This window comes from Sporothrix brasiliensis (genome assembly GCF_000820605.1).
Source record: "Sporothrix brasiliensis 5110 chromosome Unknown Cont19, whole genome shotgun sequence".
Taxonomy (NCBI): domain Eukaryota; kingdom Fungi; phylum Ascomycota; class Sordariomycetes; order Ophiostomatales; family Ophiostomataceae; genus Sporothrix; species Sporothrix brasiliensis.
Window position 1 is genome coordinate 3,806,543 of NW_024467138.1, and position 18,278 is coordinate 3,824,820.

The 18,278-nt window shown below is 51.5% G+C and overlaps 1 protein-coding gene across 1 annotated transcript; it reads left to right on the forward strand.

Annotated features, from left to right (window-relative positions):
* Positions 1-144: 144 nt before the first annotated feature.
* SPBR_00530 (glutamate N-acetyltransferase) lies at positions 145-1,690 on the forward strand (the record flags this gene model as incomplete). The annotated part of the gene is made up of 2 exons (XM_040758849.1): positions 145-1,586; positions 1,663-1,690. The coding sequence occupies 2 exons, from the start codon at positions 145-147 to the stop codon at positions 1,688-1,690; spliced, it is 1,470 nt and encodes a 489-aa protein (XP_040618856.1).
* Between the last annotated feature and the right edge of the window lie 16,588 nt (positions 1,691-18,278).

Genomic DNA, 18,278 nt, shown 5'->3' on the forward strand with positions numbered 1-18,278 from the left:
TGATAAGAAGCTCATTGAACCTCAATTAAGCTCTCCTTTGATCTCAATTAACCACGATTCCGACACGAGTTGAAGCCAATTGCCTCAGTTGTCGACAAGACCTTTGTACCAACCACCCAGCAACTCAGCTCGCGTCTACCTCCCATGGCTGTGCATGGCATGGCCCCCCGGGCTGCGGCTCCGGTTCTCGGCCTGGCCAAGCGGGCGGCCACAACAGCCGCCCCGACTGGTCCGTCCACCTCCTTCACCCGCTCCTACTCGGCGCCTGTTGGCAACGCCGTCCCCGCCGCCAAGAAGAAGTATGTGCCCTCGCACGGCACGTACCCACAGGGCTTCAAGGCCGGCGGCGTCGTCGTCGGCGTCAAGCCCAACAACACGACGAAGCCCGACCTGGCCATGATCGTGTCCGACGTGCCCTGCGCCGCCGCGGCCGTCTTCACCAAGAACCGGTTCCAGGCGGCGCCGGTGACGTTCAGCCGCGAGCTGCTGCGCAAAGCAGCGGCCGCCGACAAGCCGACGGTGCAGTCTGTGCTGATCAACTCGGGCTGCGCCAACGCCGTGACGGGCAAGGGCGGTCTCGAGGACGCGGAAGCCATGGCGAAGGCGTCGGACGCCTGCACAGGCACAGGCACTGGCGCCAGCTCGAGCTCGGGCACGATTGTCATGAGCACGGGCGTCATCGGCCAGCGGCTGCCGATCCAAAAGATTGTCGACGGCGTGCCCAAGGTGTTTCGCAGCCTCGGCGACTCCCACGACCACTGGCTGACAGCCGCCAGGGCCATCTGCACGACCGACACGTTCCCCAAGCTGCTGTCGCGCACGTTTACGCTGCCGTCGGCCCCCGCCGGCGTCGAGTACCGCATTGCCGGCATGACCAAGGGCGCCGGCATGATCCACCCCAACATGGCCACGCTGCTCGGCGTGCTGGCCACGGACGCGCCCCTCTCGCAGGCCGCCCTGCCGTCGCTGCTCAAGCACGCCATCGACCGCTCGTTCAACAGCATCACCATTGACGGCGACACCTCGACCAACGACACCGTGGCGCTGCTGGCCAACGGCGCCGCGGGGGGCCCCACCGTCGCCAACGACCCGGCCTCGCCCGATTACCAGGCCGTCCAGGCCGTGCTGACCGACTTTGCGGCCGAGCTCGCCCAGCTCGTCGTCCGCGACGGCGAGGGCGCCACCAAGTTTGTCACCGTCCGCGTGACCGAGGCCGCCTCGGCGGCCGACGCCCGCCGCATTGCCAGCACCATTGCGCGGTCGCCGCTTGTCAAGACGGCGCTGTACGGCAAGGATGCCAACTGGGGCCGCATCCTGTGCGCGACGGGCTACGCGCTGATCAGCGAGCCGGGCGCCGACGAGGTGAGCACCACGCCGTCCATTGCGCCCAACCAGACCAACGTGTCCTTCCTGCCCACGGACGGCTCGGCGGAGCTCAAGCTGCTGGTGAACGGCGAGCCCGAGGCGGTCGACGAGACGCGCGCCGCCGAGATCCTGGAGCTGGAGGATCTGGAGATCCTGGTGCGGCTGGGGACCGGCAAGGAGGAGGCGACGTACTGGACATGCGACTTTAGCCACGAATATGTGTAAGTTGGCGCCGCTTTTTGCTTTCTTCTTTCTTTCTCATTTTGACTCTACTACGCATGGTACTAACTCGGACAGGACGATCAACGGCGACTACCGGACATGAGCACTGGACATGGATATCATGGTACAGATCAGCTCGGGCAAAACAAAGCTCGAGATGCAAAAGATTACCATACGAAAATATAATACAAATAATATCAAAGCCTACACACAAAAGACATGAAGGCGGCGTGCTCATACTTCACTCCTCTGCTGTCAACAAAGCCGCGGGTCGTAGTCATGGAAAGCACTGGGGGTAAGAGACTGGTCTCCCTCATACCCCTGGCATTTTCATACTTTGTCGATATATCTCGAGCAAATATACCCAGCACAGGTAGAAGCTTGGGGAGTAGTTCCAACGCACAAACACACAGTGACAATAACTACGGGCTAGCCGACAGATAAAATGCCTTGTTTACCAACCGCTCATTGCCGTCATATCAAGAAGCAATGTGCTAAGGAGGCAGCCTGTGAAGAGGAGGTCGGACGAATGCGCTTGATTCAGGGACACAGTCACCAAATATAGGGTCGAGACGGCATAACGAACTGTATTGACCCGCAGCCATAATGTTGTCGTGTGGGAGTGGGAGTAGAGAAGACCGGTGGCGTTGTCCGCTTTCCTGGTCTGGAAGCAATATCAACACTGGTACCGTCGAAACCAGCCCGCCATAATACTACAATAAGGCACCAGGTAAAGACGACAGACGGACGAGCTGACCGGCTAGATGCCAGTCGCTAGAGACAACAGAGTTTCCGGGACCGAGCCCGACTGTGCACCGGCCGTTCCTTTGAGAGGGCTTGAGGGGCCTCTCTGTCGTCTTTCCTTACGTCCCCACCAGGCAACAGATCCAGGCCGTCATCGCAGACGTAATAATCGACCGTCGTTCTCGCGGAAAGGCTAATGCGCCTGTTACTTGCATGAAAGAAGAGGGGGCGAGAAGGGGAAACGACAAAGCGGAAATGGCAAGCGAGCCCAACAGCGTTTCTCTGCTCTCAGGCCATGTCTCGTTCATACTCCCGTGCTCCATACTGGGACAGTCGTGTTCGCTCGTGCAGTAGCTGGAAGGACGTGAGACAGCGATGGATATGGACATGTACGCGAATGGAGTCCTGTTTATTTCTCAGGAATTAATCTTCTTTTTGCCTCATCTTGGCGATGGAGTGCCTTGTATGCAGAGCACCGGGTGCGCACGGGGCAAGGAGAACAAAAGCCGAGAACACAGAAGTCAGCAATGGAGGGGCTGAGGAGGTGTGGGACGCGACGGGTAGGGAAAAGGTGATGATGCAAGGGGAGAGGAAAGGAGGGGCGTGCAGCCGCGAGCAAGTTCTAAAGTACGACGCGCGACCGAGAGTGGTCGTTTGTTTTGGTGGCAAGTCAGGCATTCTGGCAAAGAGGCGGTGAGAAGGCACCAAACTAGGTTGTGAACGCGGAAGGCGCGATGGAGAAGGAGGGGTGTTGGAGAGGAGGGGACGAGGCAACCGCACTAGGAGGGGACGAGGCAACCGCACTAAGAGTTCAGAACGCGGAAAGCAACGGGCAAGTTGCCGAGGGAAGGAGCCATGGGCTGCCAGTAAATAAATGACTCGTAAGCCAGGAAAGCCAACGCAGAAAACGGGTAACTTGGTCTGTGATACTTGACGACCTAGGAGTAATTAAAGGGTACCGGCTTAACACAACTACGGAAACTAGGAAAATAGAACGCCTGCCGAAAGGGGCATATTAGTCGCTCCTTCTCCATGTTCCTTTCCTCCATATATTCTCATCTTGATTAACTTCGTGGGACGCCGATGCAGAAACGGGAAGGAGCATGGAAACAGGAAGGAGCGAGGAGACATACTAGAGGAAAGAAAAGGATAGGTAAATTAATTAGACACAAGCAAACTCAGGACTGGGCTGGCTTAATGTCTCGAAAACGGTGTTGGGGCTCGTCCCCATGCATGACAGGCGGCTTTTTGTATCACGGAAACTCTTCGGTGCATACAAAACCCTCTACACTTGTCAATTTACGTGCAAGGCACAGGAGGCTGGAAAAGCGAACGTCATATTAAAAAACCCGCCTCCTGTATATAGACCCGTCGTTGGTTTCTCGCAGCCGGTTTTGATATGTTCTCGTCCCAGCGGCACAAAAGAGCTCTGTTCTCGGGTAACAATCCAGTAAGTATATTGTCAGGTTGTAATAAGGCCGTACGAGGCTGCACAGACTCTTCTTTGCTTCCACAGACCAGATACACCAGAAACAGCCGTCACATATTACGTCGTACACACCCCTCGAGACTCACACTCTCTTATCCCCCTCTTCCCCGGCCCCGACCCCCCGTCAGCTCCGACAAACGTGGATGCGATATTAAAATTGTGTGTCCCATATATACACAAAATATACACAAGAGCGGGTGTACGAAACAAATCTATTTTGTGGCACGCGTACTTTGTATGCAAGTGTGCCTGTGTGTCTTTGTGAATGTGTGCGTGTTTATGCAGTGTTGCTCAATCTTGGTGGTACGGTATAAACTGGCGTGGCGAGAAGAGGAGATGGCTGACAACCGGACAGATTGAAAGGGAGTGGGGCTAGAAAGAAAGGGAACTGCGACTTAAATCAAAATCAGAAACCAAAAATCAAGGGCTGGCAAAGGATATGTGAACAAAATACAAGCAAGGTTGTACGAATGACGCCGTGGCATAAAGTGTACTTTGTAAACACGGTGACAAGGAAGCTTGATGCACCTGATGCAACTGACCTCTGGTTTGGAAACTTTTATGGTCGAGGAAATAAATAAAACTGCAGGCAGTATTTTTGCTGCTTTTAAAAAGGCGCTCTGTTATCCAGAATTGTAAAGTTCACACAAGGGTCGTCACAGCCAGATAATGGCCCTCGGCTGCATGGTGCATGCAACTGACGTCTATCTAGAAACAATGGCCCGTGGGGGTTTATTTTGTAAAAATAATGAGAACGGACATATACTTTTTCATGACAAGCATGAAGAAGGCAGCAACACGTAAACAGTCGAGAGGTAGTTTAGAAAACATACAAGACCCTTGTTGACGGTGACACATCCACGGCAAGTAAAAGCGAGTATGCGTTGTGTTTACCAGGTGACCCTATATTGTACGGTGACAAGTTGTAAACAAACAGTCGGTGAGCGGAGCCGGCAAATACGTAAAGTCTACATGTAGCACGCATGTGCAGCCAACAACCTTCCCGGCGTGTCTACGTCAACATCTCCACTTGTCGACGACGGCATGTGCACAAGACAGGATCGGAGTGCACGATAGATGATGCTGAGCCACATTGTGTATTGCTGCACGCTCAAAAAGTACCGTGAGAGCAAGGAAGGAGTTGCAATCGTTGTTTCACAAGACAATTATAACGCACAAGGGAGGCCACTCAGAGTCAAACACCGGTTCGGGGTTATCTGGCTCGTGATGGTCAGATGCGTTCCGGCCACTTTGCTTGTGAAACCGACAACATCTAGCCCCTCTACAGAGTTGGAACGCCCTGCGTTCTGTTTTACTTGTAAACTCATCAGTCCCTTGCTCGGCTTGGCAGCCTTCCGATCGTCCGTTGCGATGGACAGGCCAGCCGAGACAGCGAGCTGCTGTACGTAAACGAGAGGTCAACGTTGGAACAGTTGATGTGTGTCTCAAATGCGGCATGATGTATGTCGTACTGTCGTACCCGTTGGATTTTGTGTGGTCTTCCTGCACACCCAACCTTCAATGACAGCGGTGATCTTTCCTGTCCAAAGAAGGGAGACCCAGCAACAAAAAAAGACCAGCAGATCGGTCGGCTTCGTAGACTGGATGTCTTGCCATCATCAGGCAGGCAAAACATGCGGTGTGTACTACATGTTCTCCGCCGAGGAGAATACGTCGCGGTGGGGCAGAGACGGATGCTGGAACTGAAAAAAAAAAAACATACGATGAATTCATTTCAATCTTGACGATCGACGTTGACTGGAGCCGAACGAGACGTCCTTGGAAACTATCCATGTGCACGACTCGACAAGGCATGCAGGTCATGTTGACGAGCGTGTTGCAAGGTGGAAGCGAACACGAGCAGCGCGAAGAGAAGACGGATTATCAAACACTGCCACTACACCACCGGACTTGCCCAGCACAAGAGCATCGGCTTACATTCATGGGATAATAGATGGACTTGAAGGCACTGGTGTTTATTGACAAAAGAGGCGGTCAGTAAATCCGTTGGACAAGGAAGCAAACTTGTCAGCAAATCAGACCCAATTACGTGTATCCCTTTCACTTTCGTAAAGCTTTGCCTATTTGTTCCTTTTCTTGCTTTTCTTGTTCCACACCAGAGTAAATATTGGGCCGACATACAGAATACATATCAAATATTTCGCAATGTGCAATTTTGTCTTAAGAAGCCCTGGGCTCAGACTTCTGACATAAAACCCGTGAGAACCGTCTCAAAATAGCATTCCTTGCCCAATTTAGGTGCAGTTTACAGCGCAATGCCTGAGTAGATGAGCCATTGTATCCTGTTGTGACTAGTTTCTTACGGGATGCTCTGATGCACACGCAACAAAGCCACAATTCACGGCCTCCATCGATAGGATGCCTGCCGTAGGCACAGTTCCACAGTTCTTTGCACTACCCTGCCTGCTACCCTCAGCAGTCCCGCCATTGTAACTTCGCCACTTGTCCTAGAGACAGGTTATGTTGTTGATCTATTATTTTATTTTATTTTTTGGCCGATCGTGACGCTTTGTATTTCGTTCACCAGACCCCCGATGCGAGAGACAGCCCTGTATTGGCTGCGACGATCGCAGTCGAGGTATGGGGGTTACAGGGCACGAGACACGTCGTCAGCTTGGTCGCACAGCACCAGACAACTAATAAAGAGCGACAAAAGACAACATAAATATAAAAAATAAAAATAAAAACGTCGCCGAAAAGATCTGATTGTAAAGGGGGTGGAATCTGCTCTCGCTCCGATCTTTTTTGCCTCTTCTGATCCAGGGGTGTGGCTGTAGCAACCGCCGTCTCGGGTGTGTTCGTGCTGTGCGGTCGGCATTTTGCAATATTCTGATCGAGCTATAAGTATATATATATATATATATATATATTTTTTTTTTAAAAAAAAAATGGTGGACTGCTTTTGAAGGTGGCATTTATATTTAGTGGAAGAACTGATATTTCCGTCTGTCTTTGGCGTATTCAACCACCTCCAGGTGCGTCCGGCAAGCCATGACGCTTGCGCGATTTCTGTACACATAATGGTATTTATGGACATCGTGAGAATCCTCCTTACACCCTTTACCATGCCCATTGGCCAAACGAGACAGTTCTTGCCCTCTTCTGTCTTGCGATCTTCAATACACGGAGATGCCTCCATCTCTCCTTCCTCCATACACACCTCCCCCCACCCGTCCACACGTCCCCTGCACCTTCCCTCAAATGTCCCCAAGAGAAAAGGATAAGAAGGGGGGGCGGGGCAGTTCTTTCCCAAAACCAGCGGTTGGTTCGATGGCCCGTGCGTCATCGACATGCAAACATTCTTTGATTTTCTATTTATTTTTAATTCCTTTCTTTTTTTGTTTTAGGGACGTTCCCCTGTAGGTGGATCGTCTCTTTTTTCGAGAGTGCCCTGCAGAAAGGGTGCACTTGCTCCTTTTGGTACGTTTTGCACGCCCCCTGCTCTTTCTTGTCCTTTTCTCAAACTCTGCATGCGATGCAGTGTTCCTTCTCCGGCTTTCGCAGATCCAATATGTGCCCAATTTTGGTCGTGGTAATGGTGTCTTTCCTCACAAGTCGATGGATCCTTCGTGGGCCGATATGGTCGGCACGGCTCACAATATGTCATTGGGTCAGACTGCGTCACGCTCACTCGTCGCAAATCATTCCGCGACGGACGATGCACAGAAAAGACACCCAGTGGTCGTTCCTTCCTCGGCGTTGTTGATGTGAAATTGGCAACTACGACCCGCTGTGAATACTCGTAAACTGATCGCCCACAGCGACCGTGCTCTGCTCCTTCCTGGCCATCTTAGCATGTGCATACCCCTGTGCTCCTGCGACGGAGCGTCTTTGTGCTCGTGTTCCTCTCGGTGTCTTTTTCGTCTTGTTTCAATGATGCTTTCTTTTGTGAGTTGATGATTCTTCTACTTTGCGTTGAGTCGCGTCGGAGGGCTGTCTTAGTTGTAAGCATTTCATGACCATTTCCTCTGAGTTCATTCCTGCTCTCCTGCTCATCAGCATCCCTTCGTTCCTGCCCGTTCTTCCCCCCTTTTCACCTCTTGCCATTTGTCATGATTTTGCTCTTGCCTTTTCCAGTCGGTTCTCATAGCCTAGACTACTCCGCGACTAGCAAGACCAACCCAGGTGCACGAAGCGCGCTTTCCTTTTTCAAATCGTGTGTTTGCAGTGAGTTTGCTCTGCACGAATACGTCTGGATCGACTTTCACCTGTCACTGTCCTTTTTATTGTCCTCGTCGCATTTCGGGGTCGTGTTTTGTATCCTCCTCTCTCGCTAAAGGCAACCCGTCTACCCGCAAAATCGCCTTCTTCCGTGGAGAATGTTTCGTCCACCAACTGCCGCCCTGCCCAGCCCTCGGGATCAACATGGAAAAGGGACAAATAAAAGTGCGTCAGCGACAAAGACATTGTGACGCGAATCAAGGGAACAGGGAACCCGAAGGAACGCGGAACGAGGAGCGAGGGCATCACACAAGCAACAGCAGGGCACAGCAAGGCAATTCGTTCCGTCTGCCGAGTCCCGTCTTCGATTTGTGCGTCGATTGCGTCGGCTGCGCGACCAGAAACTTTGGTTGACGGATTGTGGTCCAACCGTCTTCTCTGGCTGCAAGGTTTTGTGTCTCCGGTCGGTGCTCGTGCGCGTGCCTTGTTCTTTTTCAAGCAATCTCGGCCTTCGGTTCCTTCTGTGCATTTCTCCCGTCGCCTACTAGCTAACATGGGGAAACAAACCGGCCATTCGAACGATGTGATATTAAAGATTTTGAGGTAGGCTGGCGGTCGTGCAGGCATCAGTCGCGCCTCGTCGCCTCCGTCACTTTCACATTCACTTTATATCACCGTTGTTTCAATATTTCCCGCAACGCTGTGGCTGTTATTTATTCCTCCTTTTCCCTCAAAACAGCTTTCCTGCGCCGGCCGTTGGGGATAGCGAAGCAAACCATCCCATGAAAAGATGATAAATGTCACCTTTGCGTTCCTCTGTATCGTCTTAATACTTCATTAGATCCTTACAGGGTACGGGAGGACGTCTAGGCTCTTCCATATCAGCCAGGCCCGGCGGAAGGCTTATTACATGCAGACACTCTATTTTCCTTGCCTGTTTCAACTATGTTTGTTGGCCACCTCTTTCGTTCTCTTTTCCGCCCTTCACCCCTGCCCCTGTGTCCCCGTCTACTACTGACTGCGACCACCTCCAACAAATGCAACGAAACGGGATAATTGATTTGCATGTTCATGGGTCCAGTTCGCATGGCCCCCCCGCTCATCGGCCTTTTTCCCTGACTTGTCCATGTCCAAAGTGCCCAAATTCGTACGACGTATCATCATCCCATCACAATACGCTCCCCTGTCACTTTCGCTCGCCAAAACAACCCTTGTTGCTTTTCTCGAGCTCGCCACCCCCTCCCGCAAGCCAAGCCGTATTCAAAATGGGGGCTCCCCCTCCCGTAACACGCACCCCAGCTCGAACTTCGCCCTTCATAATGTTTTTCTGTTTTCCAGGCAAGTGGCGGCTGGCCTTGTGTGGCCTGGCCCTTGTGCCTTTGGCCTTGCAAGCCCTGTGACATGACGGGTGGATCCATCGGACAGCAGGCTTTCCAGACAAGGAGAGTGCCTCAGTGCGTCTTCAATAAACGCTACTATAATTATCACGGACTATCGATGCGCATGATTTCCGTTGCTGTGTGCAAACTATGTCATCTGTCGATTTTGCTTGCCCCCTGCCCCCTCGTAACTTTTGCTCTTGTTCGGTTCAGGCACAGCCGAGCTCATGTTGTCGACCTGTTGTCCCCCCCCCCCCCCCCCCCCCAACTGCCGTCCCTATGAACATTTCCGTCTCTGGACTCCGTTCCACCCACTGCAAGAGGCTCTGAGACAGGCTCACAAGCAATCGGAAGAGCACTTTCGGCCCTTGTACCTCGCCACTTTCCGTTTCCTATTGAGATTCGCTCAGCGATCACAGTTCAGCCTCTCCTTTTGGCCCTTCTTTTCTTCATACTCTCTTGCCACCGTTGGCTTGTTTATTGCTATTATGATTATTTCATCTCAATTCTTATTCCATGAATTTTTGTGTACATTTTGTAATCACAAGTCGATTTCGTTGATGGCCGCCTTGCGTTCACTAATAGCACTATGCGTGACTGGCCTCCATATTGAAACACTAAGATATTGATGCACGCGCTCCTAAGCGGCCTGGCTGGTCACATAAAGTGTTTGAAAACGGACGTGAAGCCGCTTCACTATGAGTACGGTATATCATACGTTCAAAAAGGACAACTCTTTACGGCTTGCAGGTATCATTACGCGAATGGACATGAGCTCTTTTCCCCCCTCATTCGCAATGTTGATACCACCGTCTTGTGAGAGGCGGTTCGTTGTGTTTGTGCCAGGCCCGCCAATTTCGGTTTAACCCACAGTCCGTTTGGGTATTTGAGACTCCTCTGGCCAGTTGCTTTACCCAAAGCTACAGCCACTATATCAGAACACATGGGTCGTCTACGTCTGGAATACTATGTCGTACGGTTTACAAGCATCTAGTGTCCACTTCGGGGATGCCCTTTTCAATGTGTGCATGTTTGTCTTAACGAGCCGGTGCAGTGAGTGAGTGTGGTGTGTATGGTTGGGCAGCAGTTTGTTTGTTGGGGGGTTGTAGTTGCTGTCTGTGACTAGCAAAAGGCCGAGCCGAGCAAAAAGAAACACAAAAGTCCAAGCACGGTGGCATTGTGAGATGCAAGAGTTGGCGAGCGTTGCATGGCAAGGGAGAACTGTGCAGGAGACTTTTTTTAAAGAAAAAAAAGAAAAAAAAGAAAAGAAAAAAGAAAAGAAAACGAACAGTGGACCACAGGAGAAACGTTGTAAAAACAGGGTCAGAAATGGAACGGCGCTCGGTTGCTGTCCTTGAATCACCGCACATCTCGTTTCTCAGCGTCTTATTGATCCGTTGTTTGTGTCTCGAGGTGGCGGCCAATGCACTGATATTGGGGAATCGGCGGGCTGCAGGTCTGGTTGGCCAGTGACCAACTGCGTCAGATTAGCCAGCATCGAAGAGGAACGCATATGCAGTTCCAAGTCACATTGGAAGGCATCAAGGCACGTCTTGCGAGGTGTTGAAGACGACCGACTCCTATATTGAATGCCCGAGGGTGTGCATCGTACGTCGGTGCTCCGTATTACGTCGAAGAGGCGCCAGAGAGCAGAGGAGCAACCTGTCCGCCGATCATCGTTTCTTCCAAACTGCTTTCCCTTGCGAGTTTGACAGCGGTGCAAGGGACAGAGTGGAAGAGTCTCAGATCATACATACACATCCCACGACAGCCGCTGGCAACGCAAACATTTGCTCAGATCGCTTTGGTGGTGCGGGAAACGGGAAAACGCAGCCCATGGAACGCGTGATAACTGCATATACCTTACGGAGTAAATCGTACACGTACAAGCATATATGTGCACATATTCCAGCTTGTCACACACTTCGTGAAACTGGGAGAAGGGGTTTCGCACGACTGGCTGTCGGTCATGGACAGTGCATCTCTTTGGCAAACACAATATGCCGCCAAAGCGCCCGCCATACGGAGTAATTGTCTCTTGCTCCTTCATGTGGTCTGGAGTATCAGTACGGCAGCGTTATTTTGCCACAAGAGTGCTCATGCCGCCATTGGCGTGACGGTGTCCGCATGAGCCTGATTGCGTGAGGGAATGAAGTGAGGGTACAGCATAATTGGACCGATGTACGTTCGTAGGGCTCGAGAGGCGGCTGCAGTTTGGCGTTTTTGCCTGAATCGACTTGGAGCTACGGGCATGTCGGACTGCTCTGTGTCGGCGTTCATTCGCTGTGTCGCTGTCCTTGGTCGATGGTTTGGACGATGTGCCCTTTTTTCATATTGGATCGTTTCTCTTCTGGCCGTGGTATCATTCTGGCGGTGGCGAATGTTGGGCATGTACCCAGACATGCGACAGCGTCGACCAGGGTGCATCAAAGGCAGTCAAGAGTCACGCAAGGTGAAAAGGGGGTACGGAGTCGTAGTCGGCGGTTGGACGTGAGTGGAGTTTGGCCTCGTTGTGTTTCTGAATATCGAGCCATGACGATACTGCAGAGGAAAGGAAGAGTAAGAAAGAACTCAGAAGGGAAAAGGGACGGAGTCGTAGTCGGCGGTTGGACGTGAGTGGAGTTTGGCCTCGTTGTGTTTCTGAATATCGAGCCATGACGATACTGCAGAGGAAAGGAAGAGTAAGAAAGAACTCAGAAGGGAAAAGGGGGTGAAAGAGGGGCAGCTGGTGCTGCGCGGGCAGAAGCGGCAATGACGAGAAGAAAACGAAAAAGGACAAAAGCAAGAACAGCTTGTCATGCCGTGAGAAAAGGCTCGACCGAGGATGGATGTGGGTATGTTTTTTGTGACCGTCTTCCAGTCTGGTGCAGTAAAGCGAAAAGAACGATGAAAATAGAAAATGTGGTCACATGCCGTTCGTTTTCCACGCATATCAGCTTCCGTCTGCTTTGTGTTGAAAAAGGAAAGAAGCCTCGTCGGGCGTGCCTTCCAACGGCAAAAACAACGGCAGGAGGCAGGAGCAAGTGTCCCGCATGCAGTATCCGTATTCGTGCAACACCGAAGCGCAGGCTGCCGGGGGGGCAGGAGCGAGCATCCCACGCCAAAACACAACAGAAAAAGGAAAGAAAGGGTCGACCTGCACAACGTTTTGTTTCACGCAAGCAGAAGGAGGCAAGGGCAGTAAAAGAGAGGCATGACAAGAAGACGAGCTGGGTGTTTACATGGGTCTGCAGAAAATTCAACAGCATGCGTGACACACAAGAGGAAGAATAAGTCGAGAAAAACAGGCTCAATCCGAGCCCGCCAAAAGCGTTAGTGCAGGCCTGTCCCGCAAGACCAAGAGGGCCAGGCCCCCAAAACACTAACAGGGCTACCGGCACTAACATGGCCATGGGTCGATGCCAAAATAAGTACGATGCAATTCGTACTCCTGGACTGGAAGGAGCGGCAAGAGGGGGGTGTGGAAGGCACTGAGGGCGTGTGCCGTATCAACTTTATTCGTACGGACAGGCGGAAAGTCATGAAAAGTGCTGGATCTTGGCGTCGTGTTGCTCACTAAAATAAGGAAAGTCAACCCTTGTCAATCCCGCTAGCGTTCCTTGCCATACCAACCTGCTGGAGGAGACTAGTGGGCATGAACTCTCGGACTTGTTTTAACACGTACAAAGTATCGTGAAGAGCGGTTTTGGGGAGGGACAGTGGGGGGAGTGTGGGAGCCCCATGAGGAAAACCCCCCTGGTCCGTTTTTGCATGGACTTTTGGAGTCCAATCCATGCCTGCCTCCGTCTTACGGTGACACCGTCTTGTTTATCCGTTACCACACCGTGCGCACTGTAGCCAGGAATTGTTCGCAGGTACCTCATCTCCATGGGCGATGTCACTGTTCTCCCCCTGCCCCAAACCTGCGCTGGCTGGTGTGGTTCTTTTCTGGGGGCCAAGGCTGCGCCGCGTTTGGACTACTTCGTAATTACTTCGTATGCACGTCGTGTTGTAGCCCGCGTGGCAGCTCGCATTGCTCCAGTGCGAGATACCTGTCGTCTGCGCTGCACCAACAGAGCAGGAAGGGTGGTGAGAGCGGCTGAGTGACTTTTGTTTGTGGCTCGCGGCCCTTGTCGCAATGTTTTATTAGTAGCACATAGTCTTGTTGCCCTTGTTGCTCGTTTCCGTGTTCGTTTTTCTTGTTTCTTCGACAGTTACGACTACGACTACAACTACGACGCACCGCGTATTCCGTACACTTGCCCGAGATCCCGAACGTCGGCAGCTACAAAAGAACTCGGCGAAACTGTAAAATCCATTGATGCAGTCGTATGGAGCACGGCGCACGTCGCATCGGCGTGGAAAGCAAAGAGAAAAACCTGTGATAAGTGCCGGCCGGAACGCCAGCCCCGCTGTGTACGATCGTGCGCTCGACACGTAATCCGCAGTGGGTTTAACGATTCATGTCTATCAAGGATCGTCGAGACCTTTGTTGCATCAACAGTTTAAGACAGGCGAGCAGCTTATTGCATTCCTACAGGGAGCCTTTGCATCGTGCGGTGAGGTCGACACGAACAGGCGGTCGAGAACAAGACTAAGGCGCCCAAGCCAAAACTGGCCCAGAGTAGCACCGAGGTTGCCACTTGGGCACAAGCATGTCTTTTCCCCCCAACGTAGCGTTGCAGTATGCATTGTTTCCAATCGTGAGACACGGATTAGTGTGGTTGATAGTGCTGTTTCTCCCTTTATTCCCTTCATTGTGGCTGCTCAATACGGGAACTTTATGACGAGCATCCTTCCCTGCTGGAACCCGTCCTTTTTCGTTAGTCCTACAGTAGTACGGAGAAGGTGCGCCGTCGCCAGCCCACATTACCTCTTTTGCTATTCGCGGTGCATTGGCGACGAAAGTGCGGTGAGCGTGAACGGATAAAAGAAAAGGAAAAAGTTAAACTTTGGGGGCCAATGATCAGGCGCCCAGACTGATTGAGTAGATATCAAAAAATAAACGGAGCGCCCATACATAGTCGGCCTAGCCAGTCGGTGGGGCGTAACGGCGAATTACGGAGTAATAATTAGGGGAGAGGCAGTAATAAATGGCGAGCGGTGTTCCTTCTTTGGTTGGCGTGCAGCGCAGGGATTGGGCTCCTAACGTTCTCGAGACGGTACTTCGCAGTCGACGGTCGTCTTTTGTACTTCGTAGTGACCAAGTCACATCAAACGACCCTTTATATTGGCACGGGGCCTGCTGGTGGCCTGCAATGCTACCTTTTTGTCATCGCTGTGCACCAACACACAACTATCGGACAAGAGAGGCAGAGAGGGTGTTCATGCTCAGCAAAAACGGCCCGTGAGCGACCATCAGTGGACTACCAATATGGAACGGAGGCAACCCCCAGCCAGCCCCTTTCTGCAGTATCCATATCCACTAACATGCTCGTTGTTTCGCGCCCTTCATCTTACGCGACAATCGTGGGATGTTGCGCTCCCTGCAGCTCCGATCCCCTCTGCCCGGCCGGTCAATGTCAAACTTGTGCCATCGCTTGTTGTGTTGTTGGCCTGGTGGGCTCCGCATCTGCCGCTCGCTCCCTCCCCTTTATTGTCTTGCCTTCGGATACCCCATTTCGAGACAAGCTTCAACTGGAATTGTCAATCTTGACACCTAAATGAGGCTGAGTCTCTGGTTGGCGGCTCCGTATTCATGCACCATGCATGTTTCTTTGCCAGCCATGAATGTCTTCTGTCAGCGACAGAGGCTACAGGATGAGGGTGGTGCTTTTGTGCCTTGGATGTCTCGTAACACGCTCGCCAATTTTTTCACGATAGTGTGGCCTGTCGCCCAAAACGGTGCAAGATCAGCGGGTATTTCTGCAATTTTTGCACCAGGGGGGGGAGATGACAGTGATACTACAAGAGACGGTGCCATGGCCTGACTTGGGTTCCTGCCTCGCCTTTTGCCGTAACGGGTTCCTAGCGGATGGCGGGCAAAAGGGGGGAACGTCGGTCTTGGCCAGGCATCTCTACGTTTGTGACTCCGTCTTGCGTACATCGTAATAATACCACCCCCGTTTTCACGTTGCTCGTTGGCGCTTCATCCTTGCCCATTTAGCCCGTTTTTTTTTGTTAGTGCATGACGTCTGGGCGCCTGCTGTCCCCTGCCAGCCTTCCACATTATGGAAAACGGCGGGGCTTCGTCTGCTCTTCTGGTCCTGTCCGACAGGCGAGACCCGGAGTTGGCAGGCACGACCAACACGGTCCATGAAAACTGAGTCAGAAAACGGGGTAATTGGCTTGGGAGAGACCTTTGCAAGGGGCAGGAGCTGAGTTCGTGCCTGCTTTGAGATGGTAGACGGGAGTGCGGTCCTAGGTTGCCAACAAGGGCAAGAACGAGTCTGCTCCGAACACACCAATCCCACAAGCTAGAAAAAACCAACCAGAACAATCCTTGTTGTGACGTAAAACGCACATCGTCGTTCGGTCATCAAAAAGCGAGCGCCACAATTGAAATGGGAGTGTCTTTGGGCTCCGCTTCGCTTGGCTCTCGTTTATCGTCTTTTTTTGGCCTTCTCTTTTCCATTGAAAAAGGTCGTCTTCTTCAGCGGCCACGCTATTAGCCTGCCCGGTGGTCCGTGAAAAGGTCCATCTTCGGGGTTGCTGTTTTATTGTTTTCCCCAATGCTTTTTTTTCTCTTCTTTCTTTTCTTTTTTTTTTTTTTTTTTTTTTTTTTTTTTTTTTTTTTTTTTTAAAAAAAAAAAACTTTCATTCTCATCGTCTCCGCCCAAGTGGAAATGGAATGTGGTTCTGGCCGTAGCGGTAGCGCCGCGTCGAGACGAGGCGAATGGACCCAAACTGACAGAAAAGCACCCGCCATTGCGGCCCCGTTTTGTTCTTGGACGGAGTAGTCCCTTTGTTTGTCTATTTTATTCTTCTTGCGTCGGCAAATGCTCCGCAGCGAGCCAAGCAAACAAAGTAACTATCTGCGCGACTTACATACTTTGCCAGCCGTATTGGCTGAAACTTGTGCCCTTCGAAGCGGCGCTATTTTTGTTAGTCTTGGACTTACGACGGTTTACATCGTTTTTTAACATGCAATCTTACGTCTCCAATAATGCATTTCAGAAAAGAAGTAAACCTGTTGCCCGCAGCCAAGCCCTTTTTGCCTTTTTTTTTTTTTATTCTTTTTTTTTTTTCTGTCAAAGCTAGCCTCCCCAAATGGCACTGCACATCGCCACTAACATCACAAAGTATTGAATGCCTGGATTTGTATCAAACCCATTCTTGAGGAGTCCACATATCCCAAATATACAAAGACTAAAGGCGATCCCAATTAGTATTTGAAGATGTTCGAATTGCCGTCCTTGGTATTTAGAGTTAATAGGCGGTTAAAAAATCAGCAAAATGTATGGGGCGTAGTATGGCTGGAATGTGTTCGAACGACATGATTCACACAAATTTTCTTTTTCGTGATACTCTTCAATTCGGGGAGGATTCGGTGCCATCGTACTCGTCCGAATCGGTCCGTACTCGAGAGATACCTCGCCGACGCACATCGTATGTGCCCGAAACTAGGTCTCTTGCCAATCCGTCCCAGAGTGTCAATCAATCTGCGTTCTCGGCTCAGTCATATCACGGTACGGGCGTGAATAGCACATCCAAGGTGAATACGAATTGTAGGTGCCGGCAGGCTCTCCAAGACACAATCGTCGGATGATCGTATCCAAGCCTTTTGGCTTTGATGCCCTGGCGTCTCTCCCCTTTCTATGGTCTCACAGTGGCGTTACACTTTGAGTACCAATATATTGCTGGTTCCCCGGTGCGGTGACGTTCTATTTTCCTCCTTCGCCGAGCAGGTGCGGAGCAGTTAGTTGCGCCTTCTCACGCGCCAAGCGAGAATTTTCTTCGTTAACTCTATTCAACAGTTTTGTCTCTTTCGGTTACCCACTCACAAATGTTGTGTTAGTGTTAGTACGCGTGGACATTTTGGCTACCTCGCTCGACCGGTTTGCCGGTTTGGTTTTTCAAAGGGTCCAAACCTTGCTTTATTTGTTGTGCATACATCCGGAGTATCACGGTGATGCCACTCATGCAAGTCTAGAAGTGGGTGTAGAAGCGTAAGAAAGTGGCGCTTTTCCCTTTGTTAGCTTTTTTGTCTTGTTTTGTAAGATACTATACGTCTCCGCTTTCAGTGCCTTTTTTCGAAATTGGTTTTTTGTGGTGGTCGTCTCCTCATCCTCTCTCGCGCAAAACAAAAGCACGGAGAGGAAGTCAATATGGCATAGGTCACCGCAAGCCTTCCTTCAAAAACTCCTGCAGAGTCATAATCAGCTGGCCCGCAGTTCAAGCTCCGCAAAATGGAGTCGCGCATATCAACGCCCTGTTTGTTCAGCTGTTCATCACTACCTAGTTGTGTCTTGTATGGGGCCGCTTCTGCTGCACATTGCTGGATTTGCATCCGTTCGAACAGCCCATACTGGCCTACGGAGTACGTACGAGGGAGAAAAGCCTCCGTTTTCTTGTTCTTTCCCCCCAGTCGTCCCACCGAGCCACCTTACCGTTGCCTCGTATTGAAACACAGCCATAAAATTCCATCACTCTAGCCCACCCTTGCTCGAGGATCAGGGATCTCGCTTTACATTACTCGAAACGGGCAAGGGGGGCAACACCTGGACAGTAGAAAAGCTGAAGACAACAGGGAGTCCCACACGTCGGCCTTTGAATCTTGTACATCGTTCGCATAACATAACACTGGCGGACCCTTATTTTTCGGCTTTTCTCTACTGTTCCAGGCACGAGGAATGGGAGCCATCAATTCTCATGTATTTTTAACGGCGTTTGTCCCCGTTCGCTTGGTTGTTGGGCCTATATTCAATCTCCTCAATATGCTGGGTCTCTTCTGTGGCTCCCGTACACGACGGAAGAGG